The sequence below is a fragment of the Oncorhynchus tshawytscha genome, unplaced genomic scaffold, assembly GCF_018296145.1.
Source record: "Oncorhynchus tshawytscha isolate Ot180627B unplaced genomic scaffold, Otsh_v2.0 Un_contig_13399_pilon_pilon, whole genome shotgun sequence".
In the NCBI taxonomy this organism is placed as follows: domain Eukaryota; kingdom Metazoa; phylum Chordata; class Actinopteri; order Salmoniformes; family Salmonidae; genus Oncorhynchus; species Oncorhynchus tshawytscha.
In genome coordinates, this window is record NW_024608312.1 from 19,823 (window position 1) to 35,000 (window position 15,178).

Below are 15,178 nucleotides of genomic sequence, written 5' to 3' on the forward strand. Positions count from 1 at the left end.
ATGATCGGAGGTGTAATTATGAGACCAGTGAGTTCACCCAGTCCACCGTGGACCATAAACACAACGATCTGAGGTGTAATTATGAAATATCTGGTACTGACAAATCTTTACTAAGGACGTATGCGGTCAGACATGACAACAACAAAAAACCCAGCTGTCATGATGTTCCTTGATGCTCTGGTCATTTGTCAGCCTGGCAGTGCATGTTATCTATCATCTCAGGCACTGTGTGTAAAGTCTAATATAATGAGTGGTATCTCAGGGACCGTGTGTAAAGTGTAATATAATGAGTGGTATCTCAGGGACCGTGTGTAAAGTCTAATATAATGAGTGGTATCTCAGGGACCATGTGTAAAGTGTAATATATTGAGTGGTATCTCAGGGACTGTGTGTAAAGACTAATATAATGAGTGGTATCTCAGGGACTGTGTGTAAAGACTAATATAATGAGTGGTATCTCAGGGACTGTGTGTAAAGTCTAATATAATGAGTGGTTATCTCAGGGACTGTGTGTAAAGTCTAATATAATAAGTGGTATCTCAGGGACTGTGTGTAAAGTCTAATATAATGAGTGGTATCTCAGGGACTGTGTGTAAAGTCTAATATAATGAGTGGTATCTGGAACTGTGTGTAAAGTCTAATATAATGAGTGGTATCTCAGGGACCGTGTGTAAAGTCTAATATAATGAGTGGTATCTGTTATCTCAGGGACTGTGTGTAAACTAATATAATGAGTGGTATCTCAGGGACTGTGTGTAAACTCTGAGTGGATCGTGTGTAAAGTCTAATATAATGAGGGTATCTGTAAAGTCCGTAAAGCTAATATAATGAGTGGTATCCGACTGTGTGTAAATCGTATCTCAGACTGTGACCTTGTGGTGATCTAATGGGAATTGAAAGTCTAATATAATGAGTGGTACAGGGACTTAAACTGAGACTCAGTGACCTGAAAGTTACCATTGAGACATGACTTAAACTGAGACTCAGTGACCTGATGTTACCATTAGGACATGACTTAAACTGGAGACTCAGTGACCTGATGTTACCATTAGACATGACTTAAACTGAGACTCAGTGACCTGACGTTACCATTAGACATAACTTAAACTGAGACTCAGTGACCACCATTAGACATGACTTAAACTGAGACTCAGTGACCTGTTACCATTAGACATAACTTAAACTGAGACTCGTTACCATTAGACATGACTTAAACTGAGACTCAGTGACCTGACGTTACCATTAGACATAACTTAAACTGAGACTCAGTGACCTGACGTTACCATTAGACATGACTTAAACTGAGACTCAGTGACTTAAACTGACGTTACCATTAGACATGACTTAAACTGAGACTCAGTGACCTGATGTTACCATTAGACATTACTTAAACTGACGTTACCATTAGACATAACTTAAACTGAGACTCAGTGACCTGATGTTACCATTAGACATTACTTAAACTGACTTAAACGTTACCATTAGACATGACTTAAACTGAGACTCAGTGACCTGACGTTACCATTAGACATGACTTAAACTGAGACTCAGTGACCTGATGTTACCATTAGACATTACTTAAACTGACGTTACCATTAGACATAACTTAAACTGAGACTCAGTGACCTGATGTTACCATTAGACATTACTTAAACTGAGACTCAGTGACCTGATGTTACCATTAGACATGACTTAAACTGAGACTCAGTGACCTTAGCGTTAGCATAGCTCAATGGTAAAATCAATATAGAGATCAATAACCATTGCTGAATGACTTTAGGATGTACCTTTGATGTGGAAGAGCCTCTCCCCTGTATCAGCTGAGGTCAGGCAGATTGCATTCTCCAGGTCGGAGGAGGAGACTACGTACTTCCCGTCCTCTGAGACGCTACATGAGGTCAGGAGACCAGCCTGAGCTGCAGTCCACTATGTAACACACACACAGGCTGTGTTACTTATATACTCCCTATATACTCCCTCTATACTCCCTATATACTCCCTCTATACTCCCTCTATACTCCCTCTATACTCCCTCTATACTCCCTCTATACTCCCTATATACTCCCTATATACTCCCTATATACTCCCTATATACTCCCTCTATACTCCCTCTATACTCCCTCTATACTCCCTATATACTCCCTCTATACTCCCTCTATACTCCCCTCTATACTCCCTCTATACTCCCTATATACTCCCTATATACCCCTCTCTGGCATTATGATTCTGAGCTGCAGTCCACTATGTAACACACACTTAGGCTGTCCACCATGGTCTCAGATGTTCATTAGTGTTGAAAAGAGAGAGAGAGGTAACAGAGAGGTCTCAGCAACATGGTGACGAGAGAGAGAGAGAGAGAGAGAGAGAGAGAGAGGGAAGGAGAGAGAGGGAGGGAGAGAGAGACAGAGAGGTCTCAACAACATGGAGAGAGAGAGAGAGAGAGAGAGAGAGAGAGAGAGAGAGAGAGAAAGAGAGAGAGAGAGAAAGAGAGGTAACAGAGAGGTCTCAACAACATGGTGATGAGAGAGAGAGAGAGAGAGAGAGAGAGAAAGAGAGAGAGAGAGAAAGAGAGGTAACAGAGAGGTCTCAACAACATGGTGTGAGGATGAGATTCATTATTTGATTGACTCACAATGATCTTGCCAGTCTCCAGGTCCCATGCATTTAGGGTCTTGTCCCATGATGCAGTAATCAGTCTAGGTGAGAGACAGAGAGAGAGAGATAGAGAGAGAGAGAGAGAGGGAGGGAGGGAGTGGGGGGAGAGACAGAGAGAGGGAGAGAGACAGAGAGAGAGAGAGAGAGAGAGGGAGGGAGGGAGGGAGGGAGTGGGGGAGAGACAGAGAGAGAGAGAGAGAGAGAGAGAGAGAGAGAGGGAGGGAGGGAGGGAGTGGGGGGGAGAGACAGAGAGGGAGAGAGAGATCCAGAGAGAGAGAGAGAGAGAGAGATTTGGCCCTACACAGAGAGTACACAGCGGCAGAATACCTGACCACTGTGACTGACCCAAAATTAAGGAAAGCTTTGACTATGTACAGACTCAGTGAGCATAGCCTTGCTATTGAGAAAGGCCGCCGTAGGCAGACATGGCTCTCAAGAGAAGACAGGCTATGTGCTCACTGCCCACAAAATGAGGTGGAAACTGAGCTGCACTTCCTAACCTCCTGCCCAATATATGACCATATTAGAGAGACATATTTCCCTCAGATTACACAGATCCACAAAGAATTCGAAAACAAACCCAATTTTGATAAACTCCCATATCTACTGGGTGAACTACCACAGTGTGCCATCACAGCAGTAAGATTTGTGACCTGTTGCCACGAGAAAAGGGCAACCAGTGAACACACACCTTTGTAAATACAACCCATATTTATGCTTATTTATTTTATCTTGTGTCCTTTAACCATTTGTACATTGTTAAAACACTGTATATATATATATAATATGACATTTGTAATGTCTTTACTGTTTTGAAACTTCTGTATGTGTAATGTTTACTGTTAATTTTTGTTGTTTTTCACTTTATATATTCACTTTGTATGTTGTCTACCTCACTTGCTTTGGCAATGTTAACACATGTTTCCCATGACAATAAAGCCCTTGAATTGAATTGAGAGAGAGAGAGAGGGAGGGAGGGAGGGAGGAGAGACAGGGAGAGAGAGAGAGAAAGAAAGAGAGAGAGAGAGAGAAGAGAGAGAGAGAGAGAGAGAGAGAGAGAGAGACAGAGACAGAGAGAGAGAGAGAGAGAGAGAGAGAGAGAGAGAGAGAGAGAGAGACAGAGAGAGAGAGAGAGAGAGGGAGAGAGAGAGAGAGAGAGGGAGGGAGGGAGAGACAGGGAGAGAGAGAGAGAGAGAGAGAGAGAGAGAGAGAGAGAGAGAGAGAGAGAGAGAGAGAGGGAGAGAGACAGAGAGAGAGATAGAGAGAGAGAGAGAGAGAGAGAGAGAGAGAGAGAGAGAGAGAGAGAAGAGAGAGAGAGAGAGAGAGAGAAGAGAGAGAGAGAGAGAGACAGAGAGAGAGAGAGAGAAGAGAGAGAGAGAGAGAGAGAGAGAGAGAGAGAGAGAGAGAGACAGAGAGAGTAAGAGAGGGAGAGAGAGAGAGAGAGAGAGAGAGAGAGAGAGAGAGAGAGAGAGAGAGGAGAGGAGGGAGAGAGAGAGGGAGGGAGGGAGAGGAGAGAGAGATAGAGAAAGAGAGAGAGAGAGAGAGAGAAGAGAGAGAGAGATAGAGAGAGAGAGAGAGAAGAGAGAGAGAGGGAGAATCTAGTTTTTCGAGGATACAGAAATCTTTCAAAATACAGAAATCATCCCCATGATGTTGTGTTCGGCAAAATGCATCACACAGGAATGTTTTCTGACTTTTGAAAGTTACATATCTTGAAAACTCGATTGCAGTGACTATGTCAACAATGGACTAATGAAACAAATACCATCATATAGTTTTATTTTAAGATATCACCTCAATGCCATGGGTTGTGGGCTGTGGGTTGTGTGGGCTAGACTAGTGCAACAACAAACCCAGCAGTAACCCATTAACTAGCTCATGTTTCAGCGGAGGTCTAGAGTCTAGACTCCCTATGTGTGATCACCTCCCTCCCTGCAGCCCTCTGGGACTTCTCCTCTGCCAGGGTTACCAAGGTTACCAGGGTTGCCAAGGTTACCAAAAGGGAAGCGCAAATAAAGAAGGTGTGAAGTAACAAAAGATCTTGACAGGGTTGTGTCCAAAATGGCACCCTATTCCCTATATAGTACACTACTTTAGACCAGAGCCCTATGGCACCCTATTCCCTATATAGTGCACTACTAGGGTGCCATTTGGGATGTATGCAGTGATTATGTGACCTATGCTGTGTGCTGCGGGTTGTGGGCTGCGGGTTGTGGGCTTCGGGTTGTGGGCTGCGGGGCGGGTTGTGTGCTTGGGTTGTGGGCTGGGTTGTGGGCTGCGGGTTGTGGGCTGCTGTGTGCTGGGCTGTGGGTTGTGGGCTGCGGGTTGTGTGCTGCGGGTTGTGGGCTGCGGGTTGTGGGCTGCGGGTTGGGTGGGCTGCGGGTTGTGGGCTGTGTGCTGCGGGTTGTGGGCTGCGGGGTTGTGGGCTGTGGGTTGTGGGCTGTGTGCTGCGGGTTGTGGGCTGCGGGTTGTGGGCTGTGTGCTGCGGGTTGTGGGCTGTGTGCTGCGGGTTGTGGGCTGCGGGTTGTGTGCTGTGGGTTGTGTGCTGCGGGGTTGTGTGCGGGTTGTGCGGGTTGTGTGCTGCGGGTTGTAGGCTGTGTGCTGCGGGTTGTGGGCTGCGGGTTGTGAGCTGCGGGTTGTGGGCTGTGTGGGCTGCGGGTTGTGGGCTGCGGGTTGTGGGCTGTGTGCTGCGGGTTGTGGCTGCGGGTTGTGTGCTGCGGGTTGTGGGCTGCGGGTTATGGGCTGTGTGCTGCGGGTTGTGTGCTGCGGGTTGTGGGGTGTGCTGTGGACTGCGGGGGTGCTGCGGGCTGTGTGCTGCGGGTTGTGGGCTGCGGGTGTGCTGCGGGTTGTGGGCTGTGTGCTGCGGGTTGTGGGCTGCGGGTTGTGTGCTGCGGGTTGTGGGCTGTGTGCTGCGGGGTTGTGTGCTGCGGGGTGGGCTGTGGGCTGCGGACTGTGGGCTGTGTGCTGCGGGGGTTGTGGGCTGCGGGTTGTGTGCTGCGGGTTGTGGGCTGCGGGGTGTGGGCTGCTGGGGTTGTGTGCTGCGGGTTGTGGGCTGCGGGTTGTGGGCTGCGGGTTATGGGCTGTGTGCTGCGGGTTGCAGGGCTGCGGGTTGTGGGCTGCGGGTTGTGTGCTGCGGGTTGTGGGCTGTGTGCTGCGGGTTGTGGGCTGCGGGTTGTGTGCTGCGGGTTGTGGGCTGCGGGTTGTGGGTTGTGCGGGTGTGTGGGCTGTGTGCTGCGGGTTGTGGGCTGCGGGTTGTGGGCTGTGTGCTGCGGGTTGTGTGCTGCGGGTTGTGTGCTGCGGGTTGTGGGCGGGTTGTGCTGCGGGTTGTGGGCTGCGGGTTGTGGGCTGTGTGCTGCGCGGGTTGTGGGCGGGTTGTGTGCGGGTTGTGTGCTGCGGGTTGTGGGCTGGCTGCGGGTTGTGGGCTGTGGCTGCGGGTTGTGGAATGTGTGCTGCGGGTTGTGTGCTGCGGGGTGTGTGCTGCGGGTTGTGTGCTGCTGGTTGTGGGCTGCGGGTTGTGTGCTGCGGGTTGTGTGCTGTGGGCTGCGGGTTGTGGGCTGTGTGCTGCGGGTTGGTTGTGGGCTGCGGGTTGTGGGCTGTGTGCTGCGGGTTGTGGGCTGTGTGCTGTGGGCTGCGGGTTGTGGGCTGTGGGCGGGTTGTGGGCTGTGGGCTGTGTGCTGCGGGTTGTGTGCTGCGGGTTGTGTGCTGCGGGTTGCGGGCTGCGGGTTGGGTGTGTGCTGCGGGTTGTGGGCTGTGTGCTGCGGGTTGTGGGCGGGTTGTGCGGGTTGTGGGCTGTGTGCTGCGGGTTGTGGGCTGTGTGCTGCGGGTTGTGGGCTGCGGGTTGTGGGCTGTGTGGCTGCGGGTTGTGTGCTGCGGGTTGTGGGCTGCGGGGTTGTGGGCTGCGGGTTGTGGGCTGCGGGTTGTGGGCTGTGTGGGCTGCGGGCTGTGTGCTGCGGTTTGTGTGCTGCGGGTTGTGGGCTGTGTGCTGCGGGTTGTGGGCTGTGTGCTGCGGGTTGTGGGCTGTGTGCTGCGGGTTGGTTGCGGGTGTGCTGCGGGTTGTGGGCTGTGTGCTGCGGGTTGTGTGGGCTGCGGGTGCTGCGGGTTGTGGGCTGTGTGCTGCGGGTTGTGGGCTGCGGGTTGTGTGCTGCGGGTTGTGGGCTGCGGGTTGTATGCTGCGGGTTGTGTGCTGCGGGGGTTGTGGGCTGTGTGCTGCGGGTTGTGGGCTGCGGGTTGTGGCTATGGGTTGTGGGCTGTGTGCTGCGGGTTGTGGGCTGCGGGTTGTGGGCTGTGGGCTGCGGGTTGTGGGCTGTGTGCTGCGGGTTGTGGGCTGCGGGGTTGTGTGCTGCGGGTTGTGAGCTGCGGGTTGTGGGCTGCGGGTTGTGCTGCGCGGGTTGTGGGCTGTGTGCTGCGGGTTGTGTGCTGCGGGTTGTGAGCTGCGGGTTGTGGGCTGTGTGCTGCGGGTTGTGGGCTGTGTGCTGCGGGTTGTGGGCTGCAGGTTGTGTGCTGCGGGTTGTGGGCTGTGTGCTGCGGGTTGTGGGTTGTGGGCTGCGGGTTGTGTGCGGGTTGTGTGGGGGGTTGCGGGTGTGCTGCGGGTTGTGGGGTTGTGCGGGTTGTGTGCCGCGGGTTGTGTGCTGCGGGTTGTGGCCTGTGGGCTGTGTGCTGCGGGTTGTGCTGTGGGTGTGTGGCCTGCGGGTTGTGGGCTGTGTGCTGCGGGTTGTGTGGGTTGTGGGCTGTGTGCTGCGGGTTGTGGGCTGCGGGTTGTGGGCTGCGGGTTGTGGCTGTGGGCTGCGGGTTGTGGCCTGTGTGCTGCGGGTTGTGGGCTGTGTGCTTGGTCATGGAGACAGAAAGACATATATATACCCAGCCCTATAACCAGCCCTATCCCCAGCCCTATTCCCAGCCCTATCCCCAGCCCTATACCCAGCCCTATCACCAGCCCTATACCCAGCCCTATTCCCAGCCCTATCCCCAGCCCTATCCCCAGCCCTATAACCAGCCCATCCCCAGCCCTATACCCAGCTCTATTCCCTTTCCTATACCCAGCCCTATTCCCAGCCCTATCCCCAGCCCTATACCCAGCCCTATCCCCAGCCCTATCCCCAGCCGTATCCCCAGCCCTATAACCAGCCCTATCCCCAGCCCTATTCCCAGACCATCCCCAGCCCTATACCCAGCCCTATTCCCTTTCCTATACCCAGCCCTATTCCCAGCCCTATCCCCAGCCCTATTCCCAGCCCTATTCCCAGCCCTATAACCAGCCCTATAACCAGCCCTATAACCAGCCCTATACCCACCAGCCCTATACCCAGCCCTATTCCCCAGCCCTATCCCCAGCCCTATACCCAGCCCTATCCCCAGCCCTATACCCAGCCCTATAACCAGCCCTATACCCAGCCTTATAACCAGCCCTATTCCCAGCCCTATAACCAGCCCTATTCCCAGCCCTATACCCAGTCCTATCCCCAGCCCTATTCCCAGCCCTATACCCAGCCCTATAACCAGCCCTAAACCCAGCCCTATCCCCAGCCCTATCCCCAGCTCTATACCCAGCCCTATAACCAGCCTTATAACCAGCCCTATTCCCAGCCCTATAACCAGCCCTATTCCCAGCCCTATAACCAGCCCTATACCCAGTCCTATCCCCAGCCCTATACCCAGCCCTATCCCCAGCCCTATACCCAGCCCTATACCCAGCCCTATACCCAGCCCTATTCCCAGCCCTATTCCCAGCCCTATTCCCAGCCCTATAAACAGTCCTATCCCCAGCCCTATCCCCAGCCCTATCCCCAGCCCTATACCCAGCCCTATACCCAGCCCTATTCCCAGCCCCCCAGCCCTATTCCCAGCCCCCCAGCCCTATCCCCAGCCCTATACCCAGCCCTATTCCCAGCCCTATACCCAGATATGTGGGATGTGATATTTGAGGAAACAAAACAACTAAATGAATTTATAAGTCATGTATAAATCACTAGTCACAACAAACAGACAAGGGCTTCCGTGGTCCATTGTGATAACAGCAAGGCTCCATTCTGATGATCTACCCTTCTCCCAAAGTGTGCACTTGTACACTCCCCCTCTGGTGTTAGGAATATGTTTGGAGTGTAGGAGTGCACACTCCTGGAGAAGGGTAGGCGATGGGAACACAGTGACAACTCACCTTTTCTTGTCAGGGATCAAGGCACACTCAGAGATGTTGGACAGATGTCCTCTCTCAAACACCAACAGCGCGGCGCCACTCTCTGTGTCCTTCAGGAGCAGACATACAATGTGTGGCCCTAATGGCACCCTATTCCCTACAGAGTGCACTACTCTTGACCAGAGCCCTGTAGGCCTTGGTCAGAAGTAGTGCACTATATAGGGAATATGGGTGCTATTTAGGCCATGGCCATATCATATAGTTCAGGTTCATACCTGTAGGCCTTGGTCAGAAGTAGTGCACTATATAGGGAATAGTGTTTATAAGTAGTGCACTATATAGGGAATACGGGTGCTATTTAGGCCACGGCCATATCATATAGTTCAGGTTCATATCTATGGGCCAGACAATAATCTTTCAACATGAATATATTATTAAAAAATAAGACCGACATCTACAGCCAGGAGTAGACCACGATCCACATAAACACTGAGATGGATTAGGTGTGTGACATCACACAGACAGGAAATAGACAGACACACAGACAGGAAATAGACAAGACACACAGACAGGAAATAGACACACAGACAGGAAATAGACAGACAAACGGACAGGAAATAACAGACACACAGACAGGAAATAGACAGACACACAGGCAGGAAATAGACAGACACACAGACAGGAAATAGACAGACACACAGACAGGAAATAGACAGACACACAGGCAGGAAATAGACAGACACACAGACAGGAAATAACAGACAAACAGACAGGAAATAGACAGACAAACAGACAGGAAATAGACAGACACACAGACAGGAAATAGACAGACACACAGACAGGAAATAGACAGACACACAGACAGGATATAGACAGACACACAGACAGGAAATAACAGACCTTGTAACTGCCTTGAGATGTTTACGTCTGTATTAATTAACACGCCGACTCCCAAATGGATACACATTCCCTGCACACCAAAAGTAGGGCACTATATAGGGAATAGTGGTCATAAGTAGTGCACTATATAGGGAATAGTGGTCAGAAGTAGTGCACTATATGGGGAATAGTGGTCATAAGTAGTGCACTATATAGGGAATAGTGGTCATAAGTAGTGCACTATATAGGGAATAGTGGTCAGAAGTAGTGCACTATATAGGGAATAGTGGTCAGAAGTAGTGCACTATATAGGGAATAGTGGTCATAAGTAGTGCACTATATAGGGAATAGTGGTCATAAGTAATGCACTATATAGGGAATAGTGGTTATAAGTAGTGCACTATATAGGGAATAGTGGTCATAAGTAGTGCACTATATAGGGAATAGTGGTCATAAGTAGTGCACTATATAGGGAATAGTGGTTATAAGTAGTGTTCCATTTGGGAAGCAGTCCTAGTGTTTGGTGGACTAGTGTTTGGTGGACTAGTGTTTGGTGGACGAGTGTTTGGTGGACCTACCCACAGAGTGGCCGTCTTGTCCTGGGAACTGGTCAGGACTTTGGTGTCATCAAAGCAGAAGTGGCAGCCGGTGACAGCATCTGTGTGACCCCTCAGCACCTTGATAGGAATCTGAAGAGGCACAGAGAATCAAGCCCCATTTCATATCTCCATTACACCATGATGGGGGTCTGAAGAGGCACGGAGAATCAAGCCCCATTTCATATCTCCATTACATCATGATGGGGGTCTGAAGAGGCACGGAGAATCAAGCCCCATTTCACATCTCCATTCCACATAGTAATAGTATTTGAATCAAGCCCCGTCTCACATCTCCATTCCACATAGTAATAGTATTTGAATCAAGCCCCGTCTCACATCTCCATTACACATAGTAATAGTATTTGAATCAAGCCCCTTTGAATCAAGCCCCGTCTCACATCTCCATCACACATAGTAATAGTATTTGAATCAAGCCCCGTCTCACATCTCCATTACACATAGTAATAGTATTTGAATCAAGCCCCTTTGAATCAAGCCCCGTCTCACATCTCCATTACACATAGTAATAGTATTTGAATCAAGCCCCACCTCACATCTCCATTACACATAGTAATAGTATTTGGGCCCAGTTTCCCTAGCACTGTTTCAACATGCTAATGTTTTAGCATTTTTGGCAGAAATCCCATTCAAGCCATGGGACTGATATTAGCATTTTTCACGCATCATGTCCAAATCATCTGAAACTATCTAAAATTGTATTGTGAAAGCACAACAAAGTCACTTATATATGTTTTGAACAGGACTAAAGCATCGCAGTAATGATAATGTTAATAATCATAATTTAATACAATAGCCGAGGTCTGTTCTTTCTGTTCTAAAACGACACCTTAATTAATGACCCATCTGTTGAGATGTCTTGGTCATAATTGCTATGCTTGGCCACCAGCCAGATGTATAGCAGGAGGGCTTTTCACACAGCGTTTCCTAGCCTGGTCCCAGATCTGTTTGTGCTCTTGCCAACTCATTGTCAAGACAAGCATGTTTGTCATGAGTGGTAAGGAGTTGGGCATGATACCACAAACAGACTGGCACTCAAGTGTTTTCAGTTAAAAGCTTGCTGTCTAGTAGGCTAAGGTGCCATCATTCATCCCTGTTATTGTCAGTGTTATGACACAGGAACAACACAATTAATTATGTATAGCTATGTGGATGGCTGTTAGCTTGACTTGCTAACGTTAACTATTAGTTGACCAATCACTCATTGACGTTTGTAGTTTTAAAAACAGTTTACTCATCCCCTCTCTACCCAGCTAGCTACCTGCTCTAGGATGAGCTATGAACATGAAGGCTATTCAACTCATCCCCTCTCTACCCAGCTAGCTACCTGATACCTGGGCAGCTAGCTAACTGATCTGGGCAGCTAGCTACCTGATACCTGGGCAGCCACTGATACCTGGGCAGCTAGCTAACTGATACCTGGGCAGCTAGCTAACTGATACATGGGCAGCTAGCTAACTGATACCTGGGCAGCTAGCTACCTGATACCTGGGCAACTAACTGATACCTGGGGGCTAGCTAACTGATACCTGGGCAGCTAGCTAACTGATACCTGGGCAGCTAGCTAAGCTGATACCTGGGCAGCTAGCTAACTGATACCTGGGCAGCTAGCTAACTGATACACCTGGGCAGCTAGCTAACTAACTGATACCTGGGCAGCTAGCTAACTGATACCTGGGCAGCTTAGCTAACTGATACCTGGGCTAGCTAACTGCTGGGCAGCTAGCTAACTGATACCTGGGGCAGATACCTAGCTAACTGATACCTGGGCAGCTAGCTAACTGATACCTGGGCAGCTAGCTAACTGATACCTGGGCTAGCTAACTGATACCTGGGCAGCTAGCTAACTGATACCTGGGCAGCTAGCTAACTGATACATGGGCAGCTAGCTAACTGATACCTAGCTAACTGATACCTGGGCAGCTAGCTAACTGATACCTGGGCAGCTAGCTAACTGATACTGATACCTGGGCAGCTAGCTAACTGATACCTGGGCAGCTAGCTAACTGATACCTGGGCAGCTAACTGATACCTGGGCAGCTAACTGATACCTGGGCAGCTAGCTAACTGATACCTGGGCAGCTAGCTAACTGATACCTGGGCAGCTAGCTAACTGATACCTGGGCAGCTAGCTAACTGATACCTGGGCAGCTAGCTAACTGATACCTGGGCAGCTAGCTAACTGATACCTGGGCAGCTAGCTACCTGGGCAGCTAGCTAACTGAGACCTGGGCAGCTAGCTAACTGATACCTGGGCAGCTAGCTAACTGATACCTGGGCAGCTAGCTGGGCAACTGGGCAGCTAGCTAACTGATACCTGGGCAGCTAGCTAACTGATACCTGGGCAGCTAGCTAACTGATACCTGGGCAGCTAGCTAACTGATACCTGGGCAGCTAGCTAACTGATACCTGGGCAGCTAGCTAACTGATACCTGGCTAGCTACCTGCTGGGCAGCTAGCTAACTGATACCTGGGCAGCTAGCTAACTGATACCTGGGCAGCTAGCTAACTGATACCTGGGCAGCTAGCTAACTGATACCTGGGCAGCTAGCTAACTGATACCTGGGCTAGCTCCTGATGTTCCCACACCGAGGCTCTTCTCTTCTCCACATCCTTCTCCTCTTTCCCTTCATCAATGGTCTCATCAATTGACAAAGGGTCGATATTTCTCCACGTCATTTTGTCCAGGAAACGAAATGTATTTCACTAAGTTAGTTATTTCATTGTTTTGGGGTAAAAGTATCTAGCTACTGTAGCTAACCGGTCAGTCAGAGTAGCCAATGTTGTCCAAAGTTTGCGTTCCCATAGCGACGGCCAGGCATCAGGAGCACTGAGTTTGGTGTGACCGAGATGGATAACAATCTGAAATGTGCAGACTACACACACGGACAGTGATTTTTTTAAAAATGTAATGACATTTTTTTAATATACACATACACATACATATACAACAGTATTACTTTCGTCCGTCACCCTAGCCACTACCCGGGCTCGAACCAGGGACCCGCTGCACACATCAACAACTGAAACCCACGAAGCATCGTTACCCATCACAACCACTTCAGGTCTCAGAGCGAGTGACGTACCCAATTGAAACGCTATTAGCGCGCACCACCGCTAACTAGCTAGCCATTTCACATCGGTTACACATACATACAGTTGAAAGTCGGAAGTTTACATACTCTTAGATTGGAGTCATTAAAACTCGTTTTTCAACCACTCCACCCATTTCTTGTTAACCAACTATAGTTTTGGCAAGTCGGTTAGGACATCTACTTTGTGCATGACACAAGTAATTTTCCAACAATTGTATACACACAGATTATTTCACTTATAATTCACTGTACCAATTCCAGTGGGTCAGAAGTTTACATACACTAAGCTGACTGCCTTTAAACAGCTTGGAAAATTCCTGAAAATTATGTCATGGCTATAGAGGCTTCTGATAGGCTAATTGACATCATTTGAGTCAATTCGAGGTGTACCTATGGATGTATTTCAAGGCCTAGCTTCAAACTCAGTGCCTCTTTGTCGACATTATGGGAAAATCTAAAGAAATCAGCCAAGATCTCAGAAAAAAAAACGCCTGAAGGTACCACATTCATCTGTACTAACAATAGTACACAAGCATAAACACCATGGGACCACGCAGCCGTCATACCGCTCAGGAAGGAGACGCGTTCTGTCTCCTAGAGATTAGCGTACTTTGGTGCGAAAAGAGCAAATCAATCCCAGAACAACAGCAAAGGACCTTGTGAAAATGCTGAAGGAAACAGGTACAAAAGTATCTATATCCACAGTAAAATGAGTCCTATATCAACATAACCTGAAAGGCCGCTCAGCAAGGAAGAAGCCACTGCTCCAAAACCGCCATACAAAGCCAGACTACAGTTTCAACTGCACATGGGGACAAAGATCATACTTTTTGGAGAAATGTCCTCTGGTCTGATGCAACAAAATAGAACTGTTTGGCCATAATGACCAGCGTTATGTTTGGAGGGAAAAGGGGGACGCTTGCAAGCTGAAGAACACCATCCCACCCGTGAAGCACGGGGGTGGCAGCATCATGTTGTGGAGTGCTTTGCTGCAGGAGGGACTGGTGCACTTCACAAAATAGATGGCATCATGAGAATGGAAAATTATGTTGATATATTGAAGCAACATCTCAAGACATCAGTCAGGAAGTTAAAGCTTGGTCGCAAATGGGTTTTCCAAATGGACAATGACCCCAAGCATACTTCCAAAGTTGTTGCAAAATGGCTTAAGGACAACAAAGTCAAGGTATTGGAGTGGCCATCACAAAGCCCTGACCTCAATCCTATAGAAAATGTGTGGGCAGAACTGAAAAAGCATGTGCGAGCAAGGAGGCCTACAAACCTGACTCCGTTACACCAGCTCTGTCAGGAGGAATGGGCCAAAATTCACCCAATTTATTGTGGGAAGCTTGACCCGAGTTAAATAATTTAAAGGCAATGCTACCAAATACTAATTGAGTATATACACTTCTAACCCACTGGGAATGTGATGAAAGAAATAAAAGTTGAAATAAATCATTATATCTACTATTATTGACATTTAACATTCTTAAAATAAAGTGGTGATCCTAACTGACCTAAATAGCGAATTTTTACAAGGATTAAATGTCAGGAATTGTGAAAAACAGAGTTTAAATGTATTTGGCTAAGGTGCATGGAAACTTCAACTGTGTGTGTAATCAATCTACACGCAATACCACATTTTGACAAATTAAAACTGAAATATGACATTTCCATAAGTATTCAGACCCTTTACTCAGTCCTTTGTTGAAGCGCCTTAGGCAGCGATTACAGCCTTGACTCTCTCGTTTACAGAATTGAGACTTCTTGGGTATGACGCTACATGCTTGGTACATCTG

At 48.9% G+C, this 15,178-nt stretch overlaps 1 protein-coding gene across 1 annotated transcript; it reads right to left on the bottom strand.

Moving 5' to 3' along the window:
* Positions 1-1,776: 1,776 nt before the first annotated feature.
* Positions 1,777-13,183, bottom strand: LOC121843439 (WD repeat-containing protein 88-like). The gene is made up of 5 exons (XM_042313031.1): positions 12,847-13,183; positions 10,246-10,356; positions 8,810-8,898; positions 2,633-2,696; positions 1,777-1,926 (listed from the first exon to the last, which is right to left on the bottom strand). Exons 1-5 carry the CDS (start codon positions 12,961-12,963, stop codon positions 1,777-1,779), a joined length of 531 nt encoding a protein of 176 aa, XP_042168965.1. The 5' UTR covers positions 12,964-13,183.
* Between the last annotated feature and the right edge of the window lie 1,995 nt (positions 13,184-15,178).

Coding starts and splice junctions, on each gene's coding strand:
- LOC121843439 (XM_042313031.1), bottom strand. CDS start 12,963: ATGACGTGGAGAAATATCGACCCTTTGTCAATTGATGAGACCATTGAT. Junction 8,899..10,245: donor ACAAGACGGCCACTCTGTGG/GTAGGTCCACCA, acceptor CTGCTCCTGAAG/GACACAGAGAGTGGCGCCGC. Junction 1,927..2,632: donor TGGAGACTGGCAAGATCATT/GTGAGTCAATCA, acceptor TGTGTTACATAG/TGGACTGCAGCTCAGGCTGG.